The sequence below is a fragment of the Falco cherrug genome, chromosome 19 (genome assembly GCF_023634085.1).
Source record: "Falco cherrug isolate bFalChe1 chromosome 19, bFalChe1.pri, whole genome shotgun sequence".
NCBI lineage: Eukaryota > Metazoa > Chordata > Aves > Falconiformes > Falconidae > Falco > Falco cherrug.
Window position 1 is genome coordinate 5,935,768 of NC_073715.1, and position 15,055 is coordinate 5,950,822.

Genomic DNA, 15,055 nt, shown 5'->3' on the forward strand with positions numbered 1-15,055 from the left:
GTGCTCTTAAAAAAAGGAAAGCAAAGCCTTGAGATACTTACAGATCGTGGCGGGTGAGCCTTCTCGTATCCTGCGAAGGAAAAGTGACATTGAGATAATGCATCCAATAAAAGTGGACATCAATGTGTCTATAAGCTAATGAAAGAGGTCACTCCCTCCAGGCAGACATTCATCCTGGAGGTCTGAGCGACAGGGTGAGGGGTGGGACACACTGCTTTGTCCAGGATGAGTAGCTTGCACCTACCTGGTCTCCTCCTCCTCAAGGAGTGATCTATACATGGCAATTTCAATATCCAGGGCCAATTTCACGTTCAGGAGCTCCTGATAATCATGAAGAAGGTGAGCAAGGTCATCTTTGGCCTGCTGCAGGGCGTTCTCCAACTCCTGAAGCTTTTGCTGGCCATCTCTGACGGCAGAGCTCCCACGCTGCTCAGCATCTTTAATGGTTTCTTGGAGGTTGGAATTCTGCAGGGGCACAAGCAGAATGTTCATTTCCCGTCTGTGGGACTGGGGTTTTCAAACCTTTCTGGTAGGCCTTGGAAATTAAAGGCCTCAATGACAGAAGACACATTTACTGGGTAAATTAACCCAAATTAAATCCCAGTGCAGACAGCCTGCTTCGTTTTGAAGAGAAACCATCTCTAGGTTTGCCTGCAGAGGACAGGCTGTGTCACACTGCACCGAGTCCCCGTGTGAACGTGACTTACTTTAGCCATGTTGGAAAGGATCAGCTTTACCTTCTTCCTTGCAATTTCAACTTCTGGTTGCAGCCTTTGGATCTGCCTGGTAAGCTCCTGGATCTCCTGGTAACTGTTCCTCAGTTGCTCACACTGGTTTACCCACATGTCCTGAAGGTCCTGGTACTGATGTTCAGAGAAGAGAACAGATGGTTTTGGTTTCTACTCCACTGACTAGCCAGACTTGCCTCCTTGTCTTGTCACTGTCTACTCACCCTGCCACGATACATGGCATCTACTTCAGCTTTGCTTCTCTGAGCAATTGCCTCATACTCCTGCCTGACTTCTTCAATGATGCCATCCATGTTCAGCTCTCTGTGGTTGTCCATGGACAGAACGACATTGGTGTTGCCAACTACCGTTTGCAGCTGGGACAGCTCCTGTGAGGAAAACAAGACGCTGGATTTTAACAGTCCACCTGAGCAGCCCAGATCACATTATGAGGAAAGAAATGGCACACTCTGGTCAGTTATCCACGGGAACTTCCCTACCTGCAGCCCCCAGATCCTATTGTTCCACCACCAGTTTTAATTTCCAAGTGTCTCCTCCAGCCTTCAGGACACACCAGACCCCCCTTCCACTCACAGATGAGAAAGGACTTAACAAGATCAACGGCCAAGGATGATCCTCTCTCCACACCAAAAAGTCCTGTTCAGGCTAAATTTCTGGAAACCTCCAGAAGATACATATCCTTCAAGACCTGAGGGTGAGTTTTTCATCTGAGAAGTGTACTCACCGCTTCATGTAAGCATCTGAGGAACTCAAGCTCCTGTTTCAGTATTTCCACCCGAACATCAAACTCCATTTTTCCCATGTAGGCACTGTCCAGCTCCTGTAAGATAACCCACGGGCATATTTGTATCTCTTTGATCCAAATTCTCCACCGAAGTACAGTTCTTGCAAGGCTTTGTGCACTTCCTTAAAGCCTTCGTTCCTGGAGTCAAATAAGGACTCAGGTTTCATTTGAAAAGCAATTAGAACAAAAGGAAAGATTTTAACTCTTCAAAGAAAAGAACAGCTTAGAAATAAGCAAAATAGCTGTGGAGATAAACGTGTTCCTGGGCAAAACAAGGAAAACATAGATTTCATTAATTCTTCTAATAAAAAGCTGTCTCAATTTTCTATTCTCCTAAGCCATCCATAGATGTTATTTAACCCCTGGTAACGATGTCTCGCCTAGGCTGTACTGAGTGAATAAAAACCAGCACTTCGTAGATACTCATCGTACAAAGGACCAATTCAGTCTCTAGAGGAAATTATTTCTCTCCAGTCTCGCAGTAAAAAGCTCAGGTTTTCAATTACTTCAGTTAGATGAACTTAAGCAAATACCTTGCTTTTAAAAACCTCAGCAGCCATCCTGTTACTGCTTTATTTCTGAAGCTTTGATTTAGCTCAGTGTCTTGGATTACTTCACCTTTTTGAGCTCCACAAACTCCTCTTCTTTTGATGCACGCTTGTTGATCTCATCCTCGAATCTGTTACAGCGGAGAAAAGAAATAGGTAGCTCATTGCCTGGCTCACTTCTTCAGTCAAGCGGATCAGAAACCAAAGGGAATCACCCAGAAAGGGAATGTGTCAAGTTTTCATTTAACTGCAATTTCTGAGCAACTACAAAGGCAAACCCCTGCAAAACTATATGTTAATTAGCCAACAAAACGGGATAGATATAGATCAGGTCTAACATCTCTGTAATCCTGACCTAAAATCCCCATTTTTCAGAGCTGTGGATGTATATTATCTTTCAGGTGCACGTAAGCCAGAAGAAGTGATGACTCTTTTAACTTGACCCCACTGCTCAGCTCTGTCCCTCCCCCACGCCCCATTGTCCAGGTTGACCACAACTCCACAACTACCAGCAGAAGTAAGGAGTCCTGGGTTACTCATCGCTGGGTGAAGGAAAGGCATGGAGGAAGGCAGGAGAAGAGTGGGATGGATCTACAGGGCCTTTGATTTTCCTCTTACTGTTCTGTGTTCTTCCCTTACCAAATCTTTAGTCTTCCAGCCTCAAAGTCACATCCCCTAATGAGCCTACTGCAGAGCAGTGCTACCATGGCTACATAACTCTTGAAGGTGGGGAGCCAAAGGCACCATCATCACTGCCTTAGAAAATTCCAGTATTCTTTTTACCAGACCCGTAATTATTCACCTTTTTTTATAATCTTCTACAAGATAAAGCATGTTATATGCCTCCGGATCCAGCTGCTCCTTCTGGTTCTGGAGCGTTTCTAGCTGCCTCTGCAGGTTGCTGATGTAAGATTGGAAGAAAGAGGTGATATTTCTGCTCTCTTCTGGTCGGGCACTTTGCTGCTGCAGAAGTTCCCATTTGGCCATCAGAGCCTGGTTCTGCCGCTCAAGGCATTGCACCTGAAAGGCAAAGCAGAGTGTCTCAGCTGCTGGAAGGCACCGGGGGACACAGCGACATCGGCATGAGTCCCTATAGCAAAACAAATCCCAGTTACCAGTTCCACCACAGTAGCATCTAGAGGTTTGTTCCATCAGGTGAGACTAACTGTAGGAACGTTGGTACCAACACACCAGAACGCTTAGACTAAAGGAAGGGACATCTCTTTTTTTCCCAGTCTGTTGTATAAGATGGGTATGACTCTACTGCTGCTTCTCAGCACTGATACTGGAATTTTGCTGGCTTTTCCTCTCTTAAAGGCACAATTTTTAGGGGGATGATTGGGATGGAGAGAGACTTCAGCTGTTTCTGAAGTACCTTAGACACCCAAACACCTGAGCAGAGTTGCCCCCCTCTCAGAAGACCACACAGGACCAGTATCTCCCTGGACACACTTTGCCTTAGAGAAGGTCAGAAAGACCTACAACATGCAGACCTGGTGTTTTTGGAAACCAGAGGGATAGCATCTCTTTAGCTGGGACACTGAACAGTTTATCACCTGGCAGCTGACATCCAGAAGGTTTAATAAAAAAATAATTTAAAAAAAAAAATAGTCAAAAGCACTCCTGTTTTTCAGGACTAAGCACGCTTAAAACTTCTGGGTGCAACCAGCACCTTTTCTGTAGGGTAATACAAGAAGCCGTTAAGTCTTTACCTGTAAGAAATAACACAAGCTTCCACCCTACGCAGAGACACATGTCACCACCCAAAAAAAGGCACATGTCAGGTTTGCGTGGGTGGAAGTGTTTCCGTGGCTGTTTTGTTCCTGTATCTGTGAGTAGAAACAAAAGAGAAGGCAAGACTGCGGGTGGGTGAAAGCGTTGTAGCTGCAAGCCAAGAGGTAAAGGAGAAATACGAGGGAGCCACCGGCCACCTGAAAGAGGCTAGGACCTCCAAACAACAAAGTACTTTGTTTTGTATCTCAGAGAAATGAAACATTTTGTTTTGCTTGAGGGGAGAAGGGAAAAAAAAAAAAAAAAAAGAGCACACATCAAGGCTGCTCAAGCCCATCACCCATTTTTCCTGCTAGCATCAACAATGCCCAGGCACCAGAATATTGCTGGCCACGCAGAAACCCTTTTCCTCAAAAGAGAAGTGAGTTAATGTGATGGTGACATCCCAGCAGTTTGTTATTGTCCTGCCACAAAAGACAACTCAGAGATACTTATCCCAGGGCTAAGTGCAAGTGATTCACGCAGCGATGTTTATTGCGAGCTATTAAGAGCTTCACACCAGCACAAGGGTGTGATTTTGAGGGGGGAGAAGATGCCGTGTAAAGGTGTCATGTAAAGGTGTCCCCGTGGCTGGCACAGGCAGAGCAGCACCCCTCGTGTCTCCCCCTTCCCAGATAACAAGTGAAAAAGAGAACAGGGACTCACCTTATCGATGAATGATGCAAATTTGTTGTTGAGAGCCTTAATCTGCTCTTTCTCATCTGACCGCACTCTCTGGAACTCGGGGTCGACTTGTACTTGTATTGGCCTCAGCAGGTTGGTGTTGACATGGACCTCCTCAATGCCTCTGCTGATGCCAGCCTGCCCGAAGCCCTGTCCAGCCCCTTGTTCACCAAAGGTGCTTCTCCCAAGGCCTTCTGCACGCACCTCCCTGCCTGAACTTCCTCCACACATGCCACCAAGCCCTGCTCCACCACCTTGAAAAGCTCCCACAAAACATCCTCTTCTCCCAAAGTCCCTATCAAGACACCTCCTACCACCAAATCCCATGTACCTCACATATCCTATTCCTTCTCCTCCATAGGCTCCACCAGTACAAACATTCCTAAACCCACCGAGGTTGTGGAGACTCCTGCTGCCATAACCATACCCATAACCACTGTATCCATCATCTCCTCTATTGTCTTCATAATGGCTTATGGTAGAACTTCTCCAGCCACCTGCTGGGCCACAGTGAGCAGAAAAGGAACTGAAATTCCCATCCCCAAATCTGGAGAAATGTCGTCTCATAGCGTCGCTTTCAGAGCGTTAAGAGAAGATGAGAAAGCAGGTGAGGAGTTTGTAAAACGGGAGGAGAAATGAGAGTGAAGGATCCTCAGCTCCTCTGGTAGGGAGGACGGAAGTTCTCCTTTATACGTTCTGGAGGAGCTAGGCTCCATTCCGTGGTAATTAGCAGGTCTGTTAATGTTGTTATTGGGTTTGGTTCATCAAGAGGCAATTAATGGCTGCCTGAAGAGAGGTCAGAGTAAACACCACACACCAATGGGGGAATTGTGAAATTCCCCAAATCTGCTTGAGTCATGAGTTTTGCTCAGATGAGATTTCCTTATCTCATTAGTCTGCCCTCCATCATTAATTACAGTTACCCATCCACATTACCACGGTTTGTTCTCTCTCAGATTTCCCCATCTCTATTGATATTTCATTTCATGAGACAGAAGGCCTCGATACTGGCCCCACACCGTGGCTCACCATGCTTCACCGCATCGCTGGGGGTACAGAAGGCAAAGGCGACAGCTCCTGTGGCTTCCCAATCTTCTCTCATTCCCAGTATATCCACCCATGAGCAAGTATCACTTCTGCAGGGAGCGGGGAGGTGTTGCCACCTGGTCATCTCTGCTAATAGCATTTAAAAAGTTAAAAACCTGCCTTTGGTTCATGAAGCTGAAATAATGTCTAGAAAACAGAAAAAATTTGATCTCGGTGGATCAATTTTAGCTTTGGACAAACTGATACAGCTTTAAATGGAAATGGGAACGGTCTGAGATATACCTCAATCAATTAAACCAATCTTTTAACTATTAAAGATTAAGACGAGGTCACCTGAGGGAACAAGTGACCCATCACTTCCATGGACAAGGGCTCTTGGCCCTCCTGCTACGGTTGCTCCTGCTCTTCCATGCGGGAGAGGTTCGACCATGAGCTAAAGCCGCCAGTTTGTGGGGTGATTCTTCTAGAGGCCCCACCACTGCGTGGCTGAGACATCAGACACAGAGCTGGGTTCCGGGCTTTTCTACCCACTGAGCACCTGCCTGATCCTGATCCATCCCTCTTCCCTCTCCTCATTCCTGCACCATGCTCCACCGTTCCAGCCTCAGCACGCTCCAGCGCAAGGCTCAGTGGCCACAGGCTCATCCAAAAGCATTTGGGAGCCAAGTCCTGCTGCTGGCCATGCCACCCAGAGCCTCAGCCTTGACCAATACCTCAAGAAGGCAACAGGGATCTGGTACACGGTCTCCAAAAGCTCTGGTGGAACAGTTTCCAGAGGGCGAGCACCTCCCCCTTGTCCCCTGCACAGTGTTAGGAGGATCTGGGCTTCACCCGAAGGCGATGCTCTTCCTCCCAAAGGTGCTGGATGAAGCTGGGCTGGGAGCCCTGCAGTTACACAGAGGTTCTGTGCTCAGGGCTCTGCAGTCCTCGATCTGGCTCCATCTGGAAAGTGCCTCACAAACCCCCAAAACAAAGGGTGTGTAGGGAGAGGTTATTTGTCCGGCTGAAGCATCCCGAGGTGGACATGATTTTGGACGCTTAGCGACCTATGAAAGGCTTTTCCCATGAGCAAACACAGTGTTTTCCAGACAACCAGATGGGAAGAGATACCTTTCCCTACCAAACTTGGATTCTTCCATCCTTACACCAGGAATGGCCAACTGGTATCCCAGACCTTCCATTTGTGCTACATTTTTTGTAATTAAACTTCATTAGTCACCTACATTTTACTGAGAATTGCAACTAAATTTCCCACTGAATTCCCCCTTTTTATATACCTATATAAAAACCTGACTTGGATTGAGAATTCTGTGTCCTGCTGGAAAGAATAATTATGGTGAACAGAAAAAAAAAATGTGTAATGAGCTTGATTTTCAAAGTGAGTGGGGGGAAAACTGGAAACAGACCCATTTTAACACATCTGGGTAAGGTTTGCCAAAGCATTAGGATATGACACAAAAATCTTTCCTGTTCTGTTTTAGTTGAGCTCATTAGTTTCTAGATGCTCATGCGTCTCAAGAGAAACCAACGTAAATTGTCCTGCTTTGCTCCCATGTTTCTGCCAAGCTGGAAGACACTTTCAGAACTGCACCCGCTCCCTGCAAAACTCTGTGTAGGACAAATGGTGTCTGAGCAATGAGGCTGAAACTCCTGGGTGACCTTGGAGCCATTATTAGGCTCAGGTAAGGATTAGGAGGACAATGAACGACTTGACGTCAGGAGGAGGTGAGACTCAGTGGGCATGACCCATGGTTGTCTTCGTGCGGTCTGGGCTAAAACGTCCTGTTTGCTTGCCTTAACAAGCAATTCCTGCACAGGAGTTTCTAAAGGGTTTCTGTTCACCTCTCTGTTGAGTTGAAGGACTGCTTTGGGTACAGTTCATCCTCATCCTACACTTTGGGCAGTGAGAGCTGGCTGAAGGGCAGAGGTCCTGACCCGTGGTGCATGGTCTGGCCAGAGGCTGTAGCTCATGGTGTTCCCCAGGGTCAGTGCTGGGTCCTGTCCCACTTCTTCATCACTGGCCTGGTGAGGGGATGGAGTGCACCCCCAGCATGTTGGTGGGTGATACAGAACTGGGAGGAGCGGCCAATACCCCAAGGCTGCACTGCCGTGCAGCCAGACCTGGGCAGGCTGAGGAGCTGGACGCTGAGGAACATCAAGTTCAAAGGCAGATGTGATGTCCTGCCCCTGGGGAGGGACAGCCCCGTGCACCGGCACGGGCTGAGGCTGAGCTGCTGGGGTGCAGCTCTGCGGGGAAGGGCCTGGGAGGGCTTGGGGGCAGCAGGTTGCCCGTGGGCCAGCAAGGTGCCAAGGGGCCAGGGGGATCCCCGGGGGGCACGAGGAGCATGGCCAGCAGGTGGAGGGAGGGGGTCCTGCCCCTCTGCTCTGTCCTGGTGAGGCCACATCGGGAACACGGTGCCCAGTGCTGGGCTGCCCAGGTCCAGAAAGACTGGCAGCTACTGGGGAGGAGCCAGCCAGGGCTGTGAGGGTGATGAGAGACCGGAGCATCTCCCTGATGAGGACAGGCTGAGAGTGGTGGGGCTGTTCAGCCTCAGGAAGAGAGCGAGAGGGATCTCATCATGTGCACAAACACCTTAAGGGCACATGTCAAGGGAACAGGGCCAGGCTCTTTTCAGCGGTGCCCAGCAACAGGACAAGGGGCAATGGACACCAACTGCAACACAAGAAGCTCCATCAGAATATGAGGAAGAACTTTACCTTGAGGGTGATGGAGCGCTGGGACAGGGTGCCCAGAGAGGCTGTGGAGTTTCCTTCTCTGGAAACATTCAAACCCACCAGGATGCAATTCTGTGCAACCTGCTCAAGGTGACCCTGCTTTAGCAGGTGTTGGACTGCCTGGTCTCCAGAGGTGCCTTCCAACCCCGATCAGTCTGGGGTTCTGTGATCCCTCCTCTTTCCATTTTGAGAGTGGTTCATTCCAATGCATGCTGTATCAGGCAATACTTTAGATCATCCACACGGATCTTCCACATGGATCTTGGAAGGAAGTGTTATGACCTAGGGGAAGGAACACCCACAGACCAAACAAGTCAGTTCCATGTGGAACAATGCTTAGGAGTTGTCTATCCAAAATCATTGCCCTAAATACATACATCAGCATGAAACAAACCAGGTGGCAATTCGTGCCGAACCACTGCACTGATCTCTGAGGCAGCCATGTCCTGCTTGCGAAGGCCTCCTGCAAACCCTGCATGAGAAGAGCAGCCATCCTGCCCCACGTGCCACATAACCCAGAGCATGGCGTGTAGGCAGCCTTGGCACAACAGACTAAGCCACACCTGAACCTGTTGAGCTGGCTCCAGAAAAGGCGATGCACCCAGAGCGCTGCTCACACATCCTGCAGACGAAGGGGGAGCTTCCTGTGATACCTTCCTCTTCCCTGCAATGAGCTGGCATCGCTCTTGGATGTGCCCGGGGAGCTTCTGCTCTGATCCTGTAAAAGAAACACCAAAACAGTTCCCAACATTCACGGAACAAAAGGACCACAGGTTCAAACAACATCCTTACTGTGGAGATGGATGATCACCAAATCTACCAGGGAGTAGAAGTCTTTGGGGGTTATGCAAGTAGCCACATGATCAGCCTGGCTCTTTCTTGTCAGGGATTTTTTAAGATTAATTTAAATTGCATCCCCAAAATTATTCATGTAATTATCCATAAAATTGGTTGCCCGGGCTGCTTGTACAGCTGCTGGAGCAAGCACAGGTCATCCACGTGTAATTCCTCCCATCCAGAAGAGTCCGTGAAGCAGGTGATGATGTTCCTCCTGCCTGGAGAAGCCCTTGGATAGGGGACATGAGCGTGCCTTTCTGGGTGGTCTCATTTCCCTCTGTGGACCATAAGGGAACCTGGAGAACTCGCTCAACTCCTGACTTCCAGGTGGTGGAAGCAATGTGAGTTGAGCTGTCCTCTGTCAGACCCATGCCACAGAGACTGTGCCAAGGATTAACATTTTCAGACCACCAAGACAATTCACAAACAGGCTGAAACTTCAGCTCTTGGAGCACAATGGACCCAGGAACCCACCAGCCTCCATAACCCACATCCACCTCCGTCCACCTCCAGTCAACCCAAACGATAAATGGGAATAACCAATTCTAGTACTTGGGCTAAAGCTCAAGGAAATGCCTCTACCTTCTTGCAGGACCATTTTAATCAGCTAAAAATAGAAAGCCTGAATGCCTAAAGCCCTGCAGGTGTCTCAGAAGAAAGATCTAGATACTCCTCATCACTGCCAAACATAAACTAGCGATGTTTACAAGCCACATCGGCAGAGAAGAGGGTTGATAAATTAGTGCAGTAATGTACTTATTGCTATTAAATAACTAGTGCACACCAGTAGAGTGGACACTCTGCAGTGTAATGCAGTAGCACATTAATAAATAGAGTATGTAGATTTAATAGCTGTCCAGATAAAGTGGATAGGCACAAACACACCGGATTGAAATAGTAGATCGTGACCACTAGTTGCCTAAATACCTGCACCAGCAGAGCCCCGAGTCACTTAGGAAATGGAACTGAGATCACATAGGCACTTATAAAAACGCTTTTCAGCCCACAGACTTTTGTTTTCTCCCATCTTCCATCACATGGACCAACAATAACCTTATTCTGTGGCTGGTGAAGGCAATAAGAGACTCTGGGGAGACAGTAAAAGGAAGAGAAATGTCAAAAACCTTGTAACGGCAGAAAAAAGTGAAACGCTGGTATTCTACCCAAGGTTTACGCTACTTCAGTTCTGAGGTTTCCCAGCCTGGAGAGCACCCTGCCTGCAAGAATGTATTGTCCTAATTATAACAGACACTTCAAGGTGGGAGCAGGAATATGATCCCACATCCGTGTCCACGGTGCAGAGAGAGCAGATGGAGGTTCCTGCACCCAGACCTACATCTGGGGGGGACGGAAAGTTGCCATTAGACCACAGGAAAAAAGCCCAGTATCAGGGCATGCTCAGGATTTCCCGAGTCATCAACCCTTCACAGTAAAACCATGATGCTTCCTGACAATAATTAGAGGAGGTCTGGGAAGGCCCAGGATGGGAAGGCTTTGTCCTGCATAGACTGACATAAGTGGTGCCGAGTTGAGCTGTTTGGGAATGTTTTTTGGGGGAAAATGTTCTTTTTTCTTTAGTAAACAGAAGCATTTTGTCGAAATGCTTTGGTTGAATTGCATGGTACCAGGGTGGAGGCCAGAGTGGAAGGGGAGGGGGAAGAGCCGGCCACTCCAAACAACGTGAGCTCAATGGACAGGTCAGGAGGAACCTGGTGCAGTACATGTCATCAGCTTCTCCATCAGGAGCTTCTCCAGTGACCGGTGGACTGCAACATTTCATGTGGTGAGAAGCAACAGTGCATCTCTGCTTGCACGTGAGTGATTTCTTTTTGAGTGGAGGAAGGACAAGTAGAATAAGGTGGGGACTAAGAGGTCAGAGGAGGCACAGTCTGACTTGCAAGGGGTTGGGACTAAGTGCTCTGCTCCCAAGTCCAGTGACGGCAAGGCAAGCCAAGGAGACATGGCGTGGGAAGTGGTGGGAAGCCTATGAGGAGCAAGGAGAGTTACACCTGGAGCTCCGAATCCCTCTCCTTGACTATGCAGGGACCTGTGCGATGGGTTTAGATCAGACATTTGCCTTTCAGAAAGCCAGGGTTAGGCAGGATGAACCCTACCTGGTGGGGGCTCAGTCCCCAGCTTGTAGGGGTAGGTCCCCTCCCATCTTTGTCTTACCTGCTTGAGACACTGTGAATGGGGAGAGGGGTGGGCTGCGTTAAGGCTTGATTTTAGCCTCAAGTCTGGACCATCAAGTATTCTTCTAGTACACAACAAAATATTACTTTACCTTGCAATCCCGTTAACAAATGACTAATGGCTATTTCAATAAATGGCTAATTATTCTGGGTTAACAGGAAGGTAAACACGTCAATAATTTACTTGTAACCACCTATAGTATTAAATTATCTAGTCAGAAAATAATCATAATTAAGATATCTGTTAATCTCTTATTTCCCCTACAAGAATGTGAAAGTATCAATTTAATATAACGTGTGAAAATAATAAAGTCATTTTTCTATTATTGTTAACAACTGCAGTGAGTGGATGGAGTAGAAGCTTATTACTCTTTTAACGTTATTGGCTAACCTGACGCAGAACACCATGCTCTGATCCCTGGGATACCTTAAAGGCTGAGCAAGTCCTGGTTCCTCCACACACAGCAAACCTGCAGCTGATGCCCTCAAGCTGGGGCAAGGCAGAGATGCAATCTCCAAAGGGTTTCAGGAGGAGGAGAGATATGACCTGCAGAAGAAGGGGAAAAAAAAAAAATAGGAGAGAGAGAGAGAAACGAGGATGAAGAGGAAACTGGGTTGAACTCTAGGTTAAATTTACCAGGTGCCATGAGAAAACAAAACTTTTTTCTATGTACAGCTGCTTCCCAGCAGAAAAATAGTCAATGTATGTGACATCCTTGATATAAATAGAGTGAAAATATTAGGGCAGCTTCTTGATCAAGACCTACAGTGGGAATACGTAAAGAAGCTTCTGGAACTTCAGTAATTGACCCCAGCCACCAGTGCTCACAGGATCAGCCTCCCTAAGGGTTTGGGACCACGTTACTTGGTGAGAAAGGGGAGGCAGGGAGCATGCTAAAAGGCCTATGGCAGGCACCAAAAGACACTGTTTATGACTGAGAACAATTTTAATAACATCCCTTCCCACAGGAAGTTGAAACACCTGGAAATAATTCTGGCAGATGTTCAGAATCCAGTAAACAATGTGATTACCAGCCTACCAGAGAAGTGGGTCCCAGTGCTGCCTTCACTGGGCAGAGCATCATTACATCTGGGAAGTTCACCACACCCGATCACCTGGGCTGGCCTCGCAATTGGCTTAGAGTTGATAATTAATCTAATCAAGGTCAGGCTTTGTGATCAATTGAGTAAATCACTCTTTTGAGTTATCGGAACCTCAATTGCTATCATTAGTGCTGCAGCAGCAATAACAGCATCCACAGGACAACAAAACAGGTGGAGAAAAGGCAAAGCCATGCAAAAAGCAGCAGAAGTTTGATTTTTCTCAGCCTAGACCTTCTGCCCAGCAAGGGAAAGGTCTGAAGGAAAGTCACCTGCTGTAGGCATGGTGTGATGCCCATCTCTGAAGGTCAGTATTTTGCCTGATTTAGCCATTTAGGTTCTTTGCAAAGCTGATGAAGAGAGACCACCACCTCCAGGAGGTCATTCCCTCTCTGGAGAATCCACCCCTGAAGGCATCTTTCCCCACATAACAGCAAAGTTAGTCAAAATTTATTTTATAAAACTTTACAGGTAATGTCAGCAGCGTTTTAAAGGATGGCACTTCTCAGCCAAGAGGACTCTTCCATCGGGGGGGTCTGCCAGGTACATTGCATATACGTCCACACTTCAGACCAGCCACCTTCTACCTATCTCTCGTGGCTTTGCAAAGGTCTGGCTGGTGGGGGGGTGACGGGGACCACAACAGGGTTTGACACAAAGGGACAGGAATCCCCAGCTTTCATCCTCTCAGGAGAGCTGTGGCATCATGACACACCTTACTTTCAGGAGCACTTTAAACCATCATAAACAGTACTATCCCTGCAAGATCCATCCCATCACGCTAACTTCGCCCCAGCCCCACGCTTCTTTAACCAGACACCGAGGCCACACAGAGCCCAGGACTCAGGCCCTGGCTCTCCCCCAGCAAATCAAGTTCCTATCTGATGGCATCTCCCAGTTCAACACTCCAGTTGACAACTGCACAACACAACAGCCAGCCAAGCCCTTAATGCAGCTTTCTCCAAAGAAGCCAAGGCCAGCAGCCACGTTGCTCTCACCACCTGCTGGAGTGGCCGTCACTTTTGGAGCACAGCCACCACCACGGACTCCTTGGGGCCGGGCCAGCAGGTTTTGCACGGTAGGTTGGGGCACGGCTGAGTGACATGCACCGTGGAGCTGGTGACGCAACAGGACCCGGGACCAGGCAAGCCGGTGCCTCCCACCAGCACGTCTCCGGACCACGCACATCTTGTGCCTGCTTGTGCACGGCACCAGCCAGGGCTTGGTGGTCCCAGCTACCACGTCTCTCTGGCCTGGGGAGGAGATGGCATTTGGCTGCCTTATCTCATGGCCCGGGGATCTGGTAACACTGGCTACAACCTTGGGAAGAGCTGGGGAGGGAATATGTTTGCTCAGAGGCTCAGGCTGCGCAGCAGCAGTATTTATCGCGCAGCTGCACAAACACGGGGGTTGCTACTACTGCACGCGGTGTAAGTGTTGTGTAGGGTTTAGGGCAAGCTCCACAGGGCAACATTTAGTACGGCTTGTCTTAGGTGGGAGGGTACCGTCAAACTGATTAAGGCTGGTTTGATTGCTCACAAGCTCCAGACACTGCAGCTCGAATTGTGGACAAGGCATTTCAAGCGATGAATGTGGGCAGCTCTGCCAGCTGAAGAGGAATCCGTGATGAGTTGCCACTCATCAAAGTAGTCCTTTAGCAAGGAAATCCTCCCAGGTTCATATTCAACTTAGGGAAGAAGAACATCTGGGGAGATGCTGCAGCTCTTGCCCGTGTTAGCAGGAAATTATCAGCGTTGATGCATGGCCCAAGAGGGCTGGAACTGAAGCATTTGCATCTCAGGAATTATCTCATCCATCAGCCATTTCCACCCTGGCCTGCAGCTGCACTTGGCTCACCAAGGCAGAATAATGCCAGTCCACAGGAACAGACGTGGATTTGCACACCGGAACAACTGGGAAAGGCAAGCCAGCACTGGGAATGCACAAAAGGTCACAGTCTTTCCCCAGTCATGCTGCTTTCCATTCTTCCCATGCCAGAAGCAGTCACCAACCTACAAAAGTCTTAAATGCAGTTATTTATTGTTGCTGGGAACTTCAGTCGGGGTTTTAATCTTTAATTAAGATTAAATTAAAATTAAGATACAGCACCTAGCACTAGACTCTAATCATCTGTGCTAGGTTCACACGATGTCACCAAAAACACTTTGGAGCCACAGGCACACTAGCTTGCACCTTGCAGGGAGACAGGATGCTAACACTTTGCAGTAAACAGTAATTTAGAGCTAATTTTATGCATTTAAAACCTTTTCTGAGCCATCTAGTGGTGCTTGGCTCAGGCTGTGCTTTAAAAACCATCCAGACACACCTTGGTGTGCAGATAACCACCGAGCCCTCAGCGCGGCCAAAGGATGCCCAGAGCTCAAGTGGGCCATTGCACTCACCAGTGATGTCCTGGCATGAGTAACCTTAGCCACCACAGCCTGTCACCTTCATGCACGAGATCAGCTCCCCCACCCAAGCCCAATTTGCCGACCCGACATTCCAGAAAAGGCGCCTACTGACCTGCCCCCAAACGCCGTATCCCACCAGAAGTCTTCACAAGTGTAACAGTGAGAAACTTACACCTCCTACCCCGTCAACAATGGG

General features: G+C 48.3%; 1 protein-coding gene across 1 annotated transcript; it reads right to left on the reverse strand.

Annotated features, from left to right (window-relative positions):
- Window positions 1–240: 240 nt before the first annotated feature.
- On the reverse strand, window positions 241–4,766 carry LOC102049310 (keratin, type II cytoskeletal 1-like). The gene is made up of 7 exons (XM_027811190.2): window positions 4,518–4,766; window positions 2,884–3,101; window positions 2,152–2,212; window positions 1,474–1,569; window positions 953–1,117; window positions 738–863; window positions 241–465 (listed from the first exon to the last, which is right to left on the reverse strand). Exons 1-7 carry the CDS (start codon window positions 4,764–4,766, stop codon window positions 241–243), a joined length of 1,140 nt encoding a protein of 379 aa, XP_027666991.2.
- Between the last annotated feature and the right edge of the window lie 10,289 nt (window positions 4,767–15,055).